A 19261-nucleotide genomic window follows, 5' to 3' on the forward strand; every position below is an offset into this window, starting at 1 on the left:
CCCTAGGCAACCACCTAGTTTGCCTAGTGGGTGAGCCAGCCCTGCCTCCCAAACGTCTTATTGTTAGGAACCTTGCTCAGGTTTTACAGAGAGCTATGGCTTCTGTGATTGATTCAATCCATCCCATGTTTGGTTTTCTTCTTTTCCTACAGTTTTCAACTTTTCCTAACATTTTTGTCTTTTCTAGTGACACTTGTCTTCTTATAATGTCACCAAAGTACAAAAGCCTCATTTCAATCATTTTAGCTTCTAGGAAGAGTTCAGGTATGATTTGATGTAGAACCTACTGATTTGTCTTTTGGCTGTCCACGGTATCTGTAAAAACTCTCCTCCAACCCCACATTTCAAAAGAATCAACTTTCTCCACGCCAGCTTTCTTCATTGTCCAACTCACACACCCACACATAGTAATGGGGAACACTATGGCATGAATTATCTTGATATTTGTCACCAGTGACACATTCTAGCTTCTTCTGGCTGTCCTTCCCAGCCTCAGTCTCCTTCTGGTTTCTTTACAGTCTTCCTTTTGTTTGACAATGGAGCCAAGGAACAGAAAATCTCAAGCAATGTCAAGTTCTTCATCACAAACCCAAAATATGTGTCATTTCACCCTAGTCATTACTTTTGTCTTCTTGATGTTCAGCTGTAATCCCTGTGTTGGCACTTCCTGTTTTAACCTTCATTAGTAGTTTTTTCAGGTCTTCACTATTTTCTGGTAACAATGTAGCATCATCTGCATATCTTAAATTGTTACCGATCCTTTTGCCAATTTTCACTCCACCTTCATCTTAATCTAATCCAGTTTCCTTACAATATATTCTGCATATAGATCAGAGAGACCTAGAAATAAAATGTCATAGTCTGACACCTTTGTCATTTGGAAACCGTTCTGTTTCTCCATATTCTGTTCTAACAGTGGCCTCTTGTTCAGAGTACAGGCTGCACTTCAAAGCAATCTGATGTTGTAGCACCCCCATTTCTTTCAAAACCAGCCGTAGCTTTTCATCACCCACACAGTCAAAAGCTTTGCTTTAATCTGTGAAGCACAAATTGATTTTCTTCTGATATTCCCTTGCATGCTCCAATGACCAGCCTAAATTTGCAAGATGATCTCAAGTACCTTGTCCTTTTTGGAATCCAGCTGGAACATCTGGCATTTCTCATTCCATAGATGGTAACAGTCTTCATTGTAAGATTATCTGCATCACTTAACTCCCATGAGAAATTAATGTGACGGTCCAGTAGTCGCTGCAGTCCTGTATTCAGAATTGGAATGTGAGTGGGCCTTTGTTTTGTTCTCCATATCTGTTAGCTTATTCTTTTTATGATTTTGAAGGACTCCTTTTCTGTGCCTCAGAATAGTTCTACTGACATCTCATCTACTTGTGGTAATTTGTTTCTCCCCATTGCTCTCAGTGCAGCTTTCCCTTCACTTTCTAAAACTCTTGGTTCTTCTTTGAAAAATTCTTCTTGAAAGGAATTTGTGATCCTTTCATCTCTTTAGTGTGATTCCTCAGTATATTGTTGCCATCTTTTCTTAGGTATTTCTGCCTCTTGATGCTTCACTAAGCTGGGAAGAAAACCCGATCCTGGTTCTTACCCCTGTGGTTGAAGCAGCTCTGATGGTGGATGGAGGGGTGAGGAGAGTGCGAGTGGACCAGGGTCCATCTCCGCTTTTCCACTCCTTCTCTTACTTGTGTCCCTTGCTGTTCTTTCAGATGTGGGGACAATCCATGAAGATGGATGCAAAGTTCTCTGAGGCAGAAGGAGCTCTATCAGAGGAAAGAAAGAAGGCACAGATCCAGGAGCATTCCCAAGATGCCCTGTCAAGTGGTAAGGTTGTCTCCTTCCCAGAAAGGATTGAAGTACTTAGTCAGGTTGTTGGGCTGAAGGCTCAGGACAGGAGGAAAGGGGAATACTTTTGCAGACTACATAGAATTGAATTCTGAGACATAATGCTATAGGATGTAGTGATGGCCCCTCTACTTTAAGGGGGAGTAGAGGGAATCATGGAAGGCAATTCCATTCTTATACTCAAATTTGGAGGCTGCAACTCATGCAAAATGCAACAGCCAGATTGCTAATGGAGTTACCTGTACGGGAGCACGTTCAACCTGCACTGGAAACGTTGCTCTAGTTGCCTGTGGCATTCCGGATTTGCTTCAAGGTGCTGGTCATAACCTTTAAAACCCTATATGTCCTGGGACCTGTCTACCTTTAGGAGCCCCTCTCCCCATACGTACCCCAGAGAGCACTATGTTCAGGATCCCAAAATCTTAAGATCCCCAGACCAAAAGAAGCTTGATTGTCAACTACCAGAACCAGAGCTTTCTCGGTAATAGCCCCCGCTCTGTGGAGTGCCTTCCCTGGAAACATCAGGGCCCTGTGGGACCTGCCACAGTTCTGCTGGGCCTGTAAGACCGAACTGTTCAAACTTGCTTTTAACGGTTAAGGGGAGGTGGCAGTTATTCCACAGCACTGACAAGCTCACTGAACAAATATAACTGAAACAAGAAACATCAGAATAATTAGAACATCAGCATGCATCTTGGACTTTTAATGACTATATAATGGAAATGATTTTATTGAATATTTGTTTTTAATATTTGATATTGTTTTTATTTGCTGTTAGGTGCCTGGAGCCTGTCAAGGGAGGGCGGGATATAAATTTGATTAAATAAATAAATAAATTTATGTTAATTAAAATATGCATATCTCACCTTCTTTCAATTAGAGGGTGTCAAGGTGGCTCAAAAAAGAAAGAGAAAAGAAGAGAAATGTGTTAGCCGTGATGAATAAATGGACCTGAATGGCTGAGGTTAGGTCAGTCCCGTGAGATCTCAGAAACTAAGCAGTGTACGCCCAGCTTAGTTCTGCACAGGAGACCACCAAAGAATTCCAGAGGCAGAGAATGGCATTACCACCTCTGAATCTCTCTTGCCTCTAATAACTGGGTTCACCAGAAGTCAGCTGTGACTTGATAGCACTTTACAAACATGTTCACCCTCTGAAACCCCATGGCTAGGGGCCAATAATTTGGGGTCTGTGCCCCTGCTTAGAGGCTTTCCATGGGCATCTGGCAAGCCACAGTAAGAAAGAGGATGAAGGATGCTGGGGTCAGCCCAGGTTAGTTTCTGCATGAGAGACCACCAAAGAAGTCCAGGGTTGCTATACAGAGGCAGATAATGGCATACCATCTCTGAATGTCTCTTGCCTGGCACCCTCATGGGGTTTGAGGGCGGAGGATGGGGTAGATGTGATGTGATGTCCATGTCTTTTCTGGCCTAATATTTGGATGTGAAATTAGAGCATCCAAGAAACGCATTGGTGGGACCCTAAGATTTCCAGAGTCTTGGCTGGCACGTTAAAATCACGTCTGGGGTTTGGGCTGGATGTGATGGCAATATGCCATGCAACATGATTTCCAGTCCCCTCTATTTCTCCTGCCAGTCCAGACTCCAGGAGAGGTGGGAGGGGCCCAGCAGGAAGGAGTATGGTATCCCTGGGCCTTTGGTCTCATCCAGCAAGGATGCTGCAGCCTTTGGAACTCCAGGGTTCCCAGGGGTCATAGAAATCTCACAGAAGCCCTGGCAGCATTTATAACACTCTGAGAACCATGATGCTTCTCGTCCAGCTCATTACACATTTTCTTGAGTGTAAAGAAGGTAAAGTTTCACAACCCTGGGAACAGAGATGAAGCAGAATTCAAAGAAGCAAACAAAATAGGAACTTGAGTTTAATATTCATCGTGCCACTTTTTTTCTCCCTTGCAGGCAGTGAAGAGATGTTGTCATGCCTTCGTCTTTGTAGAGCAATGGAAATGACTGCTCCGCATCTGGTGCAGGTAGGGGGGAAGATAGTAATGGGGGATTATTTATTTATTCTCAGATTTATATCCCGCCCTCCCCGCCGAAGCAGGCTCAGGGCGGCTCACAACAGTCAAACTGAAACAATAAATAAACAATTAAAATTTTAACAATTAATTAATACCAATTAGATAATTTTAAAACAGTTTAAAACAATTTTGGTGCTAGTGCTGATTTCATTAAGTTCAGCGATGTTGGGCATCTACTTATACTATAATTCAGCTAAAGGCAAGTTGGAATAGGACTGTTTTACAGGCCTTGCGGAACTGAGCAAGGTCCCACAAGGCCCTTACTTCTTCTGGAAGTTGGTTCCACCAGTGGGGGGCCGCAACTGAGAAGGCTCTTTCTCTGGTAGCCTTCAGTCTCGCCTCCCTCAGCCCGGGGATTGACAATAAGTTCTGCGTTCCAGATCTGAGTACCCTCTGGGGAACATGTGGGGAGAGACGGTCCCTAAGGTAGACAGGTCCTCAGCTATATAGGGCTTTAAAGGTGATAACCAGCACCTTGTAGTGAATCCGGAATACTATTGGCAGCCAGTGCAGTTCCCGCAGCCTTGGCTGTATGTTCACCCATATAGAGAGACCCGATAACAGCCTGGCTGCTGCATTCTGCACCAACTGCAGTTTCTAGATACAAGACAAGGGCAGCCCCATGTAGAGGGCATTGCAGTAGTCTTGTCTTGAGGTGACCGTTGCATGGATCACAGTTGCTAGGTCGCTGCGCTCAAGAAAGGGGACCAACTGTCGTACCCGCCTAAGGTGAAAGAAGGCGGATTTCGCAGTGGCTGCTATCTGGGCCTCCATTGCCAATGAGGGCTCCAGCAGCACCCCCAAGCTTCTGACTTTGGGTGCTGATATCAGTGGCGTCCCATCAAAAGCTGGTAGAGGGATTTCCCTTCCCAGACCACCACGACTCAGGCAAAGGACCTCTGTCTTTGTCGGATTCAGCTTCAGGTGACTCAGCCTAAGCCACCCTGCTACAGCTTGCAACACCAGGACTAAACTTTCTGGGGAAGAGGCTGGCTGGCCATCCATCAGTAGATAGAGCTGGGTGTCATCAGTGTATTGATGGCAACCCAGCCCATATCTCCGGACAATCTGGGCAAAGGGGTGCATATAGATATTAAACAACATCGGGGAGAGCACCGCCCCCTGAGGCACCCCACAGTTAAGCGGATGTCTCTGGGACGATTGTCCCCCGAACGCCATCCTTTGTCCCTGACCGAAGAGAAAAGAGGAGAGCCATTGCCGGGCCAACCCCTGAATCCCTGCTTCGGCAAGGCGGTGGACCAGCAACTGATGGTTGACCGTGTCAAATGCCGCCGACAGGTCCAACAACATCAGCACTGCCGAACCGCCTCAATCCAGATGCTGCTGGAGATCATCCACCAGGGCGACCAGCACTGTCTCCGTCCCATGACCTGGGTGAAAGCATAGGATATCGAAGCTCCATCTGGCACGCTTTAATCAGCCAGGATGGGCAAGGGTCCAAATCACGCATTGTTGAGCGCACAGTAGAGAGAATTCTGTCAACTTCCTCCAGGCTAAGTGTTGTAAAACTGTCTAAAGCTGATCCGGAAAACAGGCACGGAGCCTCGAGCTCGCATACTGTTTCAACTGTGGTAGGGAGGTTGTGGCGGAGGTTTCTCAAGGAGGCTTTTGGTCCAGCTAACTGAGGAAAGAGAGGCTCTGAACTCCACTCTCTTTACAAATCCCCAGCTCTACATCCCGCTACCTCCCAGAATGCCCCTGCCGAGAGTGTAGTCTCTGCCTGGAATGAGCTCTGACAAGGGAATCTGCTTTTTCTTTCAGTCACCATTTTCCTTTGAGGAGGTGGCTGTGTGTTTCACTGAGGCCGAGTGGGCCCTGCTGGATCCAGGCCAAAGAGCTCTCTACAGGGTCATCGTGTTGGAGATCTCTGAGATCATTACCTCTCTAGGTAAGGATCTTTCATAGGTGCCAAAGGTGTGAATTGCTGCTGTTGTGATAATGCATGAATGGAAATATTGAAAAGCAACATGTGGTTGTGAGGACTGCCCAGCTACCTCCCCCCTGCTGAGGGCCTCAAGGAGATGGGGTGGCAGAGGAAATGATGGTTCAGCATGACCAATGTTGTGACCGTCACCCAAGTCAGAAAGCTTGTTCTGGCCTGAGTTAAAGGCGTGGTTGAGAGGCCCTCAGGAAGACTCTGGAAGAGACCCGATCCCAGTTTCTCAGTTGCCAACCTTTACAACATACTGCAAAGCAACTTGGGAATCCCCCAGGCTCTGGCAGGGTAGGTTCCTAATAGATAGGATTTAGGGTTGCCAAGTCTGACTCAGAAAACATCTGAGAACTTTGGGGGTGGAGCCAGGGGCTTTCCCATTCCTTAAATAAATAAAAATATAGCAGTGCAGTTCCCCTGAATACAGTTCCCCCCAAGCTTCTTCTAGCATAAGAACATTAGAGAAGCCATGTTGGATCAGGCCAATAGCCCATCGTCCAATACTCTGTGTCACACAGTGGCCAAAAAATGTATATACATATATATACACACTGTGGCTAATAGCCACTGATGGACCTCTGTTCCATATTTTTATCTAACCCCCTCTTGAAGCTGGCTATGCTTGTAGCCGCCACAACCTCTTGTGGCAGTGAATTCCACATGTTAATCACCCTTTGGGTGGAGAAGTACCTCCTTTTATCCGTTCTAATCCAACTGCTCAGCAATTTCATTGAATGCCCACGAGTTCTTGTATTGTGAGAAAGGGAGAAAAGTACTTCTTTCTCTACCTTCTCCATCCCATGCATAATCTTGTAAACCTCTATCATGTCACCCCGCAGTCGACGTTTCTCCAAGCTAAAGAGCCCCAAGCGTTTTAACCTTTCTTCATAGGGAAAGTGTTCCAAACCTTTAATCATTCTAGTTGCCCTTTTCTGCACTTTTTCCAATGCTATAATATCCTTTTTGAGCTGCGGTGACCAGAATTGCACACAGTATTCCAAATGAGACCGCACCATCGATTTATACAGGGGCATTATGATACTGGCTGATTTGTTTTCAGTTCTCTTCCTAATAATTCCCAGCACGGCGTTGGCCTTTTTTATTGCAATCGCACACTGTCTTGACATTTTTCAGTGAGTTATCTACCACGACCCCAAGATCTCTCTCTTGGTCAGTCTCTGCCAGTTCACACCCCATCAACTTGTATGTGTAGCTGGGATTCTTGGCCCCAAGCATTCCAAGGTGGAAATGGTGGCTGTGGGGGCAAGGCTTCTCCACCCTGACCAGCTGACTGGCATTGGGGAGGAGCTTGCAATACTGGGGGGAACCCCTGCTGGGGCCTCTAAGGATGCAAGCACGATGGAGTTCTGCAAAAGAACACAGGAACAATGCAACTAGTATAATTCCAAAAAATGAGATACAAATATCTAAGCTGCAAACATTATTATTAATATTAATCTCAGTATACCGCTTATCCAAACTTTCTATATATGTGAACTGTATGTCTTACAAAATTGCACCAGAAGGCAATATGTTTGTAAGTCGAAAAGTCTCTATAGAAGAGTAAACATGAATTACATCTAAACATGAGTTTTGATATTTGAGTTTTGTTATTTGGGGTTCTGAGACTAGATGTATTGTTCCTGGGTCCTGGAGACTGGCAAGCCTATCAGGATTTGGGCTCATTTGGAGCTCTTGCCCTGTTAACTAATAACACCTGCTAGCAATACTCCCTCTAAGCTGCAGAGACTTGTGAGCAAAAATTTTTTAGCTTTTAGAAAAGGCAGAAATGAACAAATGATTCAGATGTGGTTTTGCATTATACAGACCTGGCTAAAATGAGAACAGTTTTTTAAAAAAGCAAGAAAATAGCTTTGACCTTGAGAATGGCGGCCCTACACTGCAGGGTTGGTTTTCTCATTGGTCATAATTTGCCCTGATAAGAACTGGCACCTTTTCCAAAAACCCTTGGAATTGTAGGGTTCACTTGGTGGGTTCCTGGCTTCTTCTCCTCCTGAGAAACATATATTTTGGGAAGGCTGAAAACCAGCTCCTCCTGGCTCTGCTCACAACTGGAAGGAAACTCTCAGTTCAGTTGAGGGATATCTTAAGTTCTCATATTTAATTGTCAATGCAGAGAATCAAAAGAGCTGCATGACAAATCAAAAGGGAACAGGGTGGGAATGATTCTTTACCACTTTTTCCCTTAAAGTACATATGGGGAGAGAAGAGATAGGCAGAATATAAAAACAGCTCTGTGGGAAGGCCTGACAAGGATAAGATGTGACCAGCGTCTCTGTTTGGAAGGAAAGAAGATCTGATCAAAGAAATGTGCACACATTCATGAGCAGTGCCTGACTGGCAATGGCTTCTTGCATGGGTGCTGATTGAAACTCTTGCTTTATTCCAGCAGCAGATGTAGATGAGACAGCTGGGGAATTCCAGGGGTTCTCTTTGGAAAAAACCAAAAATGAAGATGCTGAAGGACACTATGGAGATGGATCACAGAGGCAGGAGGGAAGCTACACAGGTAAGAGGAGGGATAAGCGCGCACACTTTGCCAAGAAGGGGGGTTCCGTGAAATCCCAGATCGAAAAGAAAGGTCAATCAAAAAGAGTAGGAACAAAGGCTCAATCCTAACTAAAAAATCCACTCCAGGGAAAATGAAAGTGTAGCCTTTCCAAAGCCCTTCAGTCAGAATGAACGTCATTTTGCAGATACAAATTCCCTTATGTGAGAAGCCATATAATTGCTTGCAGTGCAGAAAGCGCTTTAGCCGGAAAAGAGCCCTTACTTCACATCAAAAAGGGCACACAAGTGGGGAGCCATATAAACAGTCAGAGTCCAAACCAAACATCTCTCGCAGAGGAGGCTTAAATGTACTGTTAAAGTGTATATTATTATACATTACTGTGTACAGCAAGAAGAAGCCACTGAAATATTTAGAGTGTGCATGGAAATTAATTTGCAGCTCAGACCCCTTTTTGTGGGTTCTAATGGGATCTCTTTCTTTATTCCAGCAGGTGACAATCAGAGGAATGAGGAGGATGAGGAACTACATCCTCAGTTGCCAGAGAAAGTGAAGAATGAAGACTTGAGAGGAAACTTCAGCAATCAAGTTGGACTTAAGAGGGAGAAAAGAAGCCAAAGGGACAAGAAGAGGAGTAAACCCATTCCTTGCCAAGGGGGGGATTTCCAAGAAGTAATTCCCATGTTTAAGGAAACATATAAGTGCTTGGTGTGTGGAAAAAATGTCTCAAATGAATCCCAGTATAGGATCCATTTCCGAATGCACAGTGGAAAGAAGACCCAACAATGGCTGCAGTCTAGAAAGACCATGATTCACAGAGCAGAGCTTCTTACATATGAAAGAACACATCCAGGAGAGAAACTTTATAGCTGCTCAGAGAGTGGAAAGAGATTTTCAGAGCAATCAGGCCTTGTTCAAAACCAAAGGATTTGCTCTGGAGAGAAGCTATTTATTAGCTCAGAGACTGGAATGAAGTTCTCTGAAGGAGGAAAAGGTAACATGCATTTTCCAAAGCACAGTATAGTGAATGCATGGAAGTGTTTTAGGTGCAGAAAGTACTTCAGATACAGATCAGAGCTCCTTGTGCACCAAAGAATCCACACAGGGGAGAAGCCATTTGATTGCTCTGAGTGTGGGAAGAGATTCCGTTGCAGTGGGTATCTTAAAAATCATCTGAGAACTCACACAGGGGAGAAGCCTTTTGAATGCCTAGAGTGTGGGAAGCGATTCAGTTGGAGTGGCACTCTTCAACAGCATCTAATAGCCCACACAGGAGAGAAGCCTTTTGAATGTTCATTGTGTTGGAAGAAGTTCAGTCGGAATGACGGTCTTCAGAATCATCTAAGAATCCACACAGGGGAGAAGCCTTTTGAATGCTCAGAGTGTAGGAAGAGATTCCGTCGGAATGATGCTCTTCAACAGCATCTAAGAACCCACATTGGGGAGAAGCCTTTTGAATGTTCAATGTGTGGGAAGAAATTCAGTATCAATGGTGATCTTCAAAAACATCTAAGAATCCACATAGGGGAGAAGCCTTTTGAATGCTTAGAGTGTGGGAAGAGATTCAGTCATAATGGTGATCTTCAAAAACATCTCAGAACCCACACAGGGGAGAAGCCTTTTGAATGCTTACAATGTGGGAAGAGATTTAGTGTGAGTGGCACTCTTAAACAGCATCTAAGAATGCACACAGGGGAGAAGCCTTTTGAATGCTCCACGTGTGGGAAGAGATTCAGTTATGGTGGCGATCTTCAAAAGCATCTAAGAACTCACACAGGGGACAAACCATTTGAATGCTCTGAGTGTGGAAAGGGATTCAGTCAGAGTGGCCATCTTCAAAATCATCTACTGTCCCACACAGGGGAGAAGCCTTTTGAATGCTCTGAATGTGGGAAGAGATTCAGCCACAGTCGCCATCTCCAACAGCATCTAAGAACCCACACAGGAGAGAAGCCTTTTCGATGCTTAGAGTGTGAGAAGAGATTCACTCGGAGTGACCATCTTCAGCAGCATCTAAGAACTCACACAGGGGAGAAGCCTTTTGAATGCTTAGAGTGTGAGAAGAGATTCACTCGGAGTGATCATCTTCAGCAGCATCTAAGAACTCACACAGGGGAGAAGCCTTTTGAATGCTTAGAGTGTAGGAAGAGATTCTGTCAAAGGGGCAATCTTCAAAAACATCTAAGAACCCACACAGGGGAGAAGCCTTTTGCATGCTCCAAGTGTGGGAAGAGATTCAGTTACAGTGGTGATCTTCAAAGACATCTAAGAATCCACACAGGGGAGAAGCCTTTTGAATGCTCCGAGTGTGGGAAGAGATTCAGTTACAGTGGCGATCTTCAAAGACATCTAAGAATCCACACGTGAGAAGCGTTTTGAATGCTCCGAGTGTGAGAAGAGATTCTGTCAGAGTGGCATTCTTCGAAAACATTTAAGAACCCTGTCATGTCCTGGGCCTAGTGCATGAAGCCTAGAGGACCGGGGGAAGTCTACCTCGAAGTTATTAGGCTGACGTCTCCAAGGATCCTTTCTGTTCCTCTCACTGGATTAAAGTAACAAAAAGAAAAGTCACATGGACAGGAGGTTTGAAGAAAAGCAAAAGCTCTGTGTACAAAATACTTCTTATCCACTGATGAATGCTTCCAAATTTCCAATAAAGATACTGTCTTCCAAAAATAAAAAAATTAATTTCTTTTACTGGTATCACAAAGTTCATACAACATTCCAGATTAGCTCTCTGTATGCCCAGATAATTCATATATATTTTCCAAATACCATCAGTTTACAGGCATAACCGGTCCGAACTTCCTGTTTCGCATTATTGCTTTATCCAAGCTAGAATTTCATACCTATAAAATAATATTTAATAAATTTATACAGTATACACTACTTTGCTCTTTTAAAGTGTGCAAAATATGAATGGGCATCACACACTTGCCACTATATCGTTTCACTTCACAATCAATAATATACCTTATCTCACTTCACCACACTTACTAGTGCCTTGAAGTACAAGTTAAGGCAATAGTAAGTGGTGGTGAAGTGAGATAAGGTATGTTATGCCTGTAAGCTGATGGTATTTGGAAAATATATATTAATTACCTGTGCATACAGACAGCTAATCCGGAATGACTATGAATGTTGTATGAACTTTGTGATACCAGTAAAAGAAATTAATTTTTCTATTTTTGGAAATCAGTATCTTTATTGGAAATTTGGGAGTATTCATCAGTGGATAAGAGGTATTTTGTACACGGAGCATTTGCTTTTCTTCAGACCTCTCATTGGATTGGCAGAAGTTTTGGAGGGAAAACTTGCCCAGTGTAGAACAGAAGTGTGGGTTCTGGGAGGAAAGAATAAAATGTCTGGCTGGAGAAGAAAGAGAGTTCTCTTTGGAAAGGCTGAACTGGAGAGAGGGGTGAGTTATTTTGAATCAGAAGGAGGGTATATATAGTTAGTTGCATCAGAACTTTTACATTTCTGTGTACCACCTTTGCTGTTTTTTTCTTTTTTTTCACTACTTCTACAAAAATTTTACAATCCACCTGTTTGTTCTTGAACACTGAAATAAATTTATCGTTGTTATACTTCCTGAGTCTTCATGCCTCTTCAGTCACGGATAAAGGTGCTTGCTGAGGAGGAAAACATGTGTTGGATGGGTGCTGTGGACCCTCCCAGACAGTCCCATATCAGAGTGGTGGCAGCTTGTACATATCCTCCCTGATCCCCTGTTTGTGACACACCCACATAGGGAGAAGCCTTTTCAATGCTCTGATGGTAAAAAGAGATTCCATTCATCTCTCATGCTTCAAAAGTATCTAATAAGCCACACAAAGAGAAGCCATGTATTTGCACCCCATCTAACTCTCCACAGGAACTCAAGGTAGCTTATGATATTTTATAAAGCTGAGAGAATGAAATGGGCCCAAGGTTACCAGCAGAATGGCATTTGAACTCAGGGCTCCCAGATATACAACTAATGCTGTAACTGCTGTCAATACAAATGGTGTCACATAAGAATGACTCTGCAGAGACCATCAGCCTGTTTGAAAAAAGCTTTTGGTTTATCATGGATACTGAAAAAACAGAAGCCCCAGACAATTACTAATGGTTTTGAAGGCTACCATGGAACCAAGAGGAGAAGCAAACTGCTCTGGCTGGTCTCCAGAAGGCATTCTTCCTGATCAATTTTGAGTTCCCCATGGAGATGGCAGCAGCAAGCCTTACCTCTCTGCCTGAAACAGCACCTGCTCTGAAAACAGACCAGGTATCAGTGCAGAGAGGCTGCTCGGTCAGTGGGTCAGCCTTGAGAACTAGGCATGAGCAAGAGCCAAGCAATGGAATCGGTTTTGACCCTAGAACTGAGACAGTCCCCAAGGAGTGAGACAGAAAATAAAGCTCAGCAGGCCTGAAGCGTAACTACTTTGTTTTCTCAGAAAACTTCACTTCAGCAAGTCTCCAGAACTTCAAAGGCTGAAGAGGTGGAAACAATCCCAATTGAAAGGCATGACATAGCTTTATCTGTGGGTTAAACACAAGTGAGCAAGGCAGGGGTGTCAAACATATGGCCCACTGGCTGCACTCAGCTTGCCCAGCACTTTAATCCAGCCTGGGGACCTCTTCCCCTCTCCATCAAACAACTTATCAATGGCAGGAACTCACTGGACCTTGGAGAAACGTTGACTGCGGGGTGACATGATAGAGGTTTACAAGATAATGCATGGGATGGAGAAAGTAGAGAAAGAAGTACTTTTCTCCCTTTCTCACAATACAAGAACTTGTGGGCATTCGATGAAATTGCTGAGCAGACAGGTTAAAACGGATAAAAGGAAGTACTTCTTCACCCAAAGGGTGACTAACATTTGGAATTCACTGCCACAGGAGGTGGCGGCGGCCACAAACATAGCCACCTTCAAGAGGGCGTTAGATAAAAATATGGAGCAGAGGTCCATCAGTGGCTATTAGCCACAGTGTGTGTGTGTGTGTATATATATATATATATATATATATATATATATATATATATATATATATATATATATATATAATTTTTTTTGGCCACTGTGTGACACAGAGTGTTGGACTGGAGGGGCCATTGGTCTGATCTAATATGGCTTCTCTTATGTTCTTATGACCATTGTGGCTGGCCTCCACATCATTCTCTGGGCTCTTTAAATTGTGCACCTGTTGGGGTATACCAGCCACCCTGGCCTCTTCCCCACTGTTGGAATTATGTATCTATTATGCATGTCTTTTGCAATGTTCCAGTCATTATAGGGTTAATACTGTTTACCTGTATCTCTATTGTCTGCCTGACCCAGGAAGATCTTGGCTCCCTGCCAATCAAGAGATAGCCGGGGGGGGGGGGGGGGGAGGACTGTTTGTATAAGCTATTGGTCAGTTAGTCAGGTGGCTTCTTTTTCTAGGCAGCCAGAGGTCAAGAAGGAGGAAGTATACTCTCTCTTAGCCATGTGTCTTCCATAGTAAGATGTAGCCTTAGACTTTCTTATTTTCTGTCTCAGTTTTCCATCCCCTTGTAGAAATAAAGTTATAATTTAGTTTTTAATACTAAATGGCTCTCAAATCTCATTACAATCCATTTAACTGTTTGAGATATAGAAATTATATTTCAAGCAGAAACCCTCCAACACCCACCAAGCAGGGTTGCAAAGGCAGGAGCTCAGTCAACTGAGATGGCTGGTGCCTCTCACACCCCCAGCCACAGCCCTGGCCTCCACTCCCCACCAAGCAGGTTTGCAAATGCAAAGATAGGAGCTCAGTCGACAGACCCAGTTTGCCTTGCATCATTTTGATGCCTCTTTGTCTTGCTCAGGTAAAGCCACCACTGTGGGCTCTTCCCCTCCCCACCAAGCAGGTTTGCAAAGGCAGGAGCTCAGTCAACTGAGATGGCTGGTGCCTCTTTGAATCACACCCGTTCATGTAAAAACAGTGCCCAGAGCCGGCGGGTTCATTAGGCAACATTTGGCAGCTTCCTTGGGTGCCAGCTCTTCAGGGTGCATTGTTTCTGCTTGCTGAGGAGTTGGAGAAATCTTCCAGCCCCTCAGCAACAGAAACAACAACGCGGGGCTTAACTTTCAGTTGCCCAGGACTTATTTATTTATTTATTCCGTAACTTATATCCCGCCCTTCCCACAAGTGGCTCAGGGCGGCTTACAACAAACAATAAAACAATAAAATCGGAACAAAGTTATTACATTTAAAATCAAGCATTTAAAACCTAAAAACCTTAAAATTTTAACATTAAAACTATACAGTATAATCACAGAAATCTGGTAAGCTACATTTATCTAGTCAGGCGTAGGCTAACCGGAAGAGGGTTGTCTTACAGGCCCTGCGGAACTGAGCAAGATCCCGCAGGGCCCTCACCTCTTCCGGTAGCTGGTTCCACCACATAGGGGCCATTGTGGAAAAGGCCCTGTCTCTAGTTGCCTTGAGACGCACTTCCTTGGGCCCGGGGATGGTGAGAAGATTTTGAGTCCCAGACCTCAGTACTCTCTGGGGAACGTGTGGGGAGAGACGGTCCCTCAGGTAGGCAGGTCCCAGGCCATATAGGGCTTTAAAGGTAATGACCAGCACCTTGTACCGGACTCGGTATATTATTGGAAGCCAGTGCAGAGCCCGAAGGCCCGGCCGGATGTGCCCCCACCTTGGGAGGCCCAATAACAGCCGGGCCGCAGCATTCTGCACCAGCTGCAATTTCCGGGTCCGGCACAGGGGCAGCCCCATGTAGAGGGCATTGCAGTAATCCAACCTCGAGGTGACCGTGGCATGGATCACCTCGAGGGGGGTGTGAGAGGCACCAGCCATCTCAGACTGAAAGTGCCGCCTCGTTTCTGTTTGCTGAGGGGTTGGAGAAATCTTCCAGCCCCTTAGCAAGCAGAAACAACACACAGGGAGCTCAAGAGTGGTGTTTAAAAGGCGGCCGGACGCCTTTGAGTTGAAAGTGGCCAAGTAGCGCCTTTCCATGAATGTGCCACTAGGCTGCTTTCAACCCGAAAGTGGCCGGTTGCCTTTTAAAAACTACGCCTCCAAAGAGTGTAGTGCAGGGGGAAAGCGGTGGTGCGGCAGCAATCTCGTGCGCCACCTGCTGCTCTCTAGTCCCCCTTATGATGACATCACTTTTAGTGATGTTATCGTGGCATGTGCTATATGTGTGCAAAAAAAAAACAAAAGGGAGCTTGGGGGGGGGGGATGCGGCATGGGGGTCTGCCTCTAGCAGCAGATCCCTTAGCACCAGCTCTGACACTGCCCTGGCCTCCTCCACTCCCCATCAAGCAGGTTTGCAAAGATAGGAGCTCAGGCAACAGACCCAGTTTGCCTTGCATCATTTTGATGCCTCTTTGTCTTGCTCAGGTAAAGCCACCACTGTGGTCTCTTCCCCTCCCTACCAAGCAGGTTTGCAAAGGCAGGAGCTCAGTCAACCAAACCAGCTGACCCTGCATCATTGGAAGGGCTGGGTTGAGTTGCAGTGGGGATATACATTGTGTGATGCAGAGCTCCTGAGCAGCATTTCGGCTCCTGCAAGCTCTATTGGATTGATACTCCATGGATCTTGGGGGTTCTTGAACATATGAACACATGAAGCTGCCTTTTACTGAATCAGACCCTGGGTCCATCAAAGTTAGTATTGTCTACTCAGGCTGGCAGTGGCTCTCCAGGGTCTCAAGCTAAAGTTTTTCATGCCTATTTGCCTGGACCTTTTTTTAGTGGGGATGCCAGGGATTGAACCTTGGACCTTCTGCTTACCAAGCAGATGCTCTACCACTGAGCCACCATCTCTCCCCTTCTTCTGTAGTGTCAGGTAGCAATTCCTTCAGTCAAGGCTGGAAGCACTTCCTTCAGTCATGTGCTGTGTTTGCAAAAGCAACAGCCCAAAAAAGCACAACTGTCTGCTGTAGCTCTGTGGTTGGTTCTCTGAGCATCACAGGTTGGAGTAAATAATTTTTTGGCCATTAAATTTAAGGGTGGTTGAATGGAAAGCGTGGTTATTTATTTGAGATTATGAAAAACAAGCCAAATATCTCTTTGAATAAGTAACATTCTGTTATATATCTCTCTCGACTTGGCTTCGCGAACGAAGATTTAAGAAGGGTGCAATAGTCCACGTCTGCTGCAGGCTCGCTGGTGGCTGACAAGACCAATGCGGGACAGGCAGGTCCGGCCACAGTGGCTGCAGGGAAAAGTCTGATTTAGGGTTGGTGCTGTAGCAGTGCGATTCTTCCTCAATCTCCTTTTGTCCTCAAGACCAGCTATGCGTTCGTTCTCAAAGGAAGAGACAGCCTGGTGGATGGTGTGCCTCCATGCTTTGCGATCCGAGGCTAGGTCAGACCACTGGTGATGGTTGATGCGACAGGTGCCAAGGGATTTCTTCAAGGAGTCCTTGTACCTCTTCTTTGGTGCCCCTCTATTTCGATGGCCGGTGGAGAGTTCGCCATACAGAGCAATCTTGGGAAGGCGGTGGTTTTCCATCCTAGAAATATGCCCTGCCCAGCGCAGCTGCGTCTTCAGCAGCAGTGCCTCAATGCTGGTAACCTCCGCCCGCTTGAGGACTTCAGTGTTGGTCACAAAGTCACTCCAGTGGATGTTGAGGATGGTGCGAAGGCAGCGCTGATGAAAGCGCTCGAGGAGTCGCAGGTGATGACGGTATAAAACCCACGATTCGGAGCCGTAGATGAGGGTTGTCATCACAACCGCTTTGTAAACATTGATCTTTGTGCCTTTTTTCAGATGCTTGTTGCTCCACACTCTTTTGTGCAGTCGGCCAAATGCACGGTTTGCCTTTGCTAGCCTGTTGTCAATCTCCTTGTCGATCTTGGCATCTGAGGAGATGATGCACCCCAGGTAGCTGAACTGCTGGACTGTCTTCAGAACTGATTCACCCACAGTGATGCAGGGAGGGTGATAATCTTCCTGGGGTGCAGGCTGGTGGAGAACTTCTGTCTTCTTCAGACTAACTTCTAGGCCGAATAGCTTGGCAGCCTCTGCAAAGCAGTTATATATGTTATATAAGTTATATATGAAGCTGCATTTAATATTGCAAATATTATTTGGCTGGTATCTTAGGAAGCAGCACGTGTTATAATTATTCCATTGAAGTCCAAGCTTGCTTGTATCTTTCCATGACCCTCATTGATGTTGGCCCTGGAATGTTGTTTGATTGCAATTTGGGAAGTTTAGTGGGAGTTCACTCCCCAACAGGTTTAATTGTAGGATTAGCCTTCATTTTCTTTAAATAGGCACAATTGGGTTTATTTGCTGCTACATTTTGTGAGCCATCGTATGTTTACGAACAGCTCTTCTCTGTAATGAATGTTAATAAATCAAAACTACTTTCACACCTTACAGATAAACATAAAAACAGCATACTCAAGATTGCTACAGCAAAGAAATTGTTTCCAGATTTTAGTACAGTAATTCAGAACAAGATGTGTCAGTTATCAAACACTGCAAGAATGTTAACGTTTTAAGCATGTTTGTATTTTAAGAAAAAATATCTTTAATTGTGTTTGTGTTCTTTATAACATTTATATCTCCACGACCTGACATTACATTTTATGACACATGTGGACTGACCCGACAAGATCCTATTTGTGTCAGTCCGGCCCTTGTGCAAAATGAGTTTGACGCCCCTGAGCTAGAGCCCGCTTGGCAAGCTTAAGCAGCAAGCTGAAAATAGAGATGTCACTTCAGTCTGCTGCTAGCAGAGACAAGAGGTGGTATATATAAATAATAAGATAGAAAAATAAAAGAAAATAGAAGAATACATCAAAAAAGTTAAGATAAAACAGAGTGCAGCATCAACACTTCCCTTTACCTCAGTCTGGAACCAGAAGTTTGCCAATGGGAAATAGTTACGAAGCCTTTACAAGCCAGTCCCACAGGGGTAAATGAAACCTTGGTGCAGAACACCACAGCTCAGCTATTAACAGGAGGTAACAGGTATTAACAGGAGATTGCATTTATATCCTGCCCTTCACTCAGAGCAGCTTACCATCTCCTTCCCTTCCTCCCCCACAACAGACACCCTGTGAAGTAAGTAGGGCTGAGAGAGCTCTCAGAGAACTGCTCTTGAGGAAACAGTTTTAAGAGTTAAGACTGATCCAAAGTCACTCAGCAGCTGCATGTGGAGGAGTGGAAAGTCAAACCCTGTTCTCCCAGATTGGAGTCCATGCTCTTAATCACTGCACCAAACTGGCTCTCAACCACCTACATCAAATGTTTCCCTGATGCTTAGAAAAGAAGTTGTCCAGTAAATAATAGTGAACATTTGCTAACTAAGGCATGAATGTCTTGGCAACCCCAACATGGCAGTCAACATTTTACCTGAACAATATTGATTACTGTTTGGAAACTGCCACACTTAACATTGTATTGGCAATGACACCCATTCACTGTTAATCTTAAAAAAACAATAGTTAGAAATGGAAATGCTTTAGAAGAAAAAGTACTGGAACATTTTTCCACCTCACAGTGTCGGATTAAACCCTGTGGAGGCCCCTAGGCAGTCCAAATCTTGAGGACCCCCTCACAAATCATCTCAGAGTCAAAGTGCCCGCCCCTGCTGCAGCCTGTAGGCATCTTCTCAAAAACTCCTTTGACAAAGCTGTGGGGGATGTAGTGTATTGCGGTAGCAACTATTCCGTTATAACGTAACCGCGTTGAAGCGTTAGTCCGCGCGAGTCGCGGAGGCGACGGGGGACACCTCGGCGACTCCGCGCAGGGCGCTAAGCATCCGCCAATCACAATCTGTGGCGGGAAGATGGCTGGCCAGCATTGGACTGGCCAGCCAGAGGATATAGTTCCGGATCTGTATATATGCGGGAACCGGCCCGCGTGTTCTCTCTCTCCATCTTGTTTTAAA

The 19261-nt window shown here is 45.0% G+C and overlaps 2 protein-coding genes across 2 annotated transcripts in view; both read left to right on the forward strand.

Moving 5' to 3' along the window:
• LOC132571947 (oocyte zinc finger protein XlCOF6-like) overlaps window positions 1-19261 on the forward strand; it is a 39741-nt gene that overhangs the window by 1164 nt on the left and 19316 nt on the right. Inside the window, exon 2 of the mRNA XM_060238739.1 lies at window positions 1719-1833. Coding sequence (XP_060094722.1) covers window positions 1719-1833 — 115 coding nt within the window. The remainder of the gene's footprint in view (window positions 1-1718; window positions 1834-19261) is intronic.
• LOC132571001 (gastrula zinc finger protein XlCGF57.1-like) lies at window positions 3617-10746 on the forward strand. The gene is made up of 5 exons (XM_060237637.1): window positions 3617-3665; window positions 3774-3844; window positions 5699-5804; window positions 8260-8465; window positions 9688-10746. The coding sequence occupies exons 1-5, from the start codon at window positions 3617-3619 to the stop codon at window positions 10744-10746; spliced, it is 1491 nt and encodes a 496-aa protein (XP_060093620.1).

Source organism: Heteronotia binoei, chromosome 5 (genome assembly GCF_032191835.1).
Source record: "Heteronotia binoei isolate CCM8104 ecotype False Entrance Well chromosome 5, APGP_CSIRO_Hbin_v1, whole genome shotgun sequence".
Lineage (NCBI taxonomy): Eukaryota > Metazoa > Chordata > Lepidosauria > Squamata > Gekkonidae > Heteronotia > Heteronotia binoei.

Coding starts and splice junctions, on each gene's coding strand:
- LOC132571001 (XM_060237637.1), top strand. CDS start 3,617: ATGATGCTTCTCGTCCAGCTCATTACACATTTTCTTGAGTGTAAAGAA. Junction 3,666..3,773: donor TTTTCTTGAGTGTAAAGAAG/GTAAAGTTTCAC, acceptor TCTCCCTTGCAG/GCAGTGAAGAGATGTTGTCA. Junction 5,805..8,259: donor TGAGATCATTACCTCTCTAG/GTAAGGATCTTT, acceptor GCTTTATTCCAG/CAGCAGATGTAGATGAGACA.